The sequence below is a fragment of the Nicotiana tomentosiformis genome, chromosome 2 (genome assembly GCF_000390325.3).
Source record: "Nicotiana tomentosiformis chromosome 2, ASM39032v3, whole genome shotgun sequence".
NCBI lineage: Eukaryota > Viridiplantae > Streptophyta > Magnoliopsida > Solanales > Solanaceae > Nicotiana > Nicotiana tomentosiformis.
The window spans coordinates 139275443-139277081 of NC_090813.1; the positions used below are offsets into that span (position 1 = coordinate 139275443).

At 38.1% G+C, this 1639-nt stretch overlaps 1 protein-coding gene across 1 annotated transcript; it reads right to left on the reverse strand.

Annotated features, from left to right (window-relative positions):
• Positions 1-452: 452 nt before the first annotated feature.
• LOC138905711 (uncharacterized) lies at positions 453-830 on the reverse strand. Its single transcript, XM_070194231.1, has one exon. The coding sequence runs from the start codon at positions 828-830 to the stop codon at positions 453-455; it is 378 nt and encodes a 125-aa protein (XP_070050332.1).
• Positions 831-1639: the final 809 nt, after the last annotated feature.

Sequence of the window (1639 nt, forward strand, 5' to 3'; positions counted from 1 at the left end):
ATTGATCAGGTTTGACCGGTCCGATTAATCGATAAACAAATATATATGGACCAACCCCCAAACCCAGCCCTACCCGTGCCCCTTCCATTGGTCCGAGCCGGTCCAGAACCGAGTCAACCTTAAACAAGTTTAGGTTCACTACATCGGTTTTGCAAATTTTGAGTACTGAAAGTTTCTTTACCCAGTTGACTCAGCGAAATCATTGTTAGTTTTTAGGTCTCCCTTTGGATCTTTTGTTAAATGGATTAAACCTGCTCAAGTTTAGCAAACTTAAAGGACAATAAGTGCTCATGGCAATAGATAAAGGACAAAGTTAGACTTACCCCCAAAGATAAGGGACAATTTTGGCTAAAAACTCGCACATGTGCAAGAGCTACCACGAGAGGCACACATGAAAATCAATTCATCCCACAATTTCTTGAGTTTGTTGAAGCAAGATGCTAACTCTTGTTTTATCTCTTGTTTTTGTTAAGCTGAGTCCAAATGCTTTGGGCAGTGTCAGAGTACTGGACACTTTCAGCTATGTCTGGTGTAAGGGAGTTGGTTAACCAAGAGATGACCATATTGTTACACCTATCCCATTGCCTAAATTGAGGGGAATTTTCAGGAGGCTTAACAATTGTTTCATAAATGAAGCCTATCTTATTCCTAGCAGAGAGGGAAACAATCATATTCTGTCTCCACTCCCCAAATCCAGTTCCAGAAAAATGAGTACTGACAAGAGAAACCCCCGGAACATCAGAAGACAGAAGAAAGAATGGTTTTGAAGGGTCCAGGATGAAACTAACAGAAGAATTAGCAGATGTAGACTCGTCAACGACATTCACCATTTTTGAGTTCAAATAATTAGTCAAAAAATCTTATAGGAATCAACCACAACACATACAATTGTATAACTCCACCACAATTAACGATATAAGAAACACGTGAAAACTCATGACTACTCACCCGACCAACAAGCTACACCAAACGCCACCTAAACATATATATCGCAATCCGGATCCAACAAGCAAAACTCAGTCATGACCCAAAATTCAACTAGTTGTGATGATACCAAACCTAACCCGCTAGGTAAGCCAATTAACAACTATCCAATTTCAATGAAATTTTATAAGACAATTAAGTGAAAGAAAATATTTGAATCTTATACATTCCCCAAGGACTGGTAGTACAAATCATGAGCATCTAAAATTTAGAATTTACAAAGCTGGTATGAACTAAAGTACATCATCTGTTTGAAATATACATGACCAGATCTTTCATAAGTCTAGAGCTACCATGAACACGAGGCAACTATAACCGGAATGCAGGTACATCTTCAAATTAGCTCCCGTCGAACACAGCAACATCAACATCTAACATCTGCACGCAAGGTGCAAAAGTGTAGTATGAGTACAACCGATCCCATGTACTCAATAAGTAACAAACCTAATCTTAAGTTGAAAGTAGTGACGAGCTGGAATAGAGGTCGGAGTCCAACACCAATATCCAACTACAGTTCATAACAACATAATAATAATGGTACTATAAACATACTCAGATATAAGATGCTCATCTCGTTCATAATTTCAAAAAAATAGGCATGCTTTTCAAGTATATCAGCGAAAACCTAATTCTTTTACCGAAATTACCAAAATAT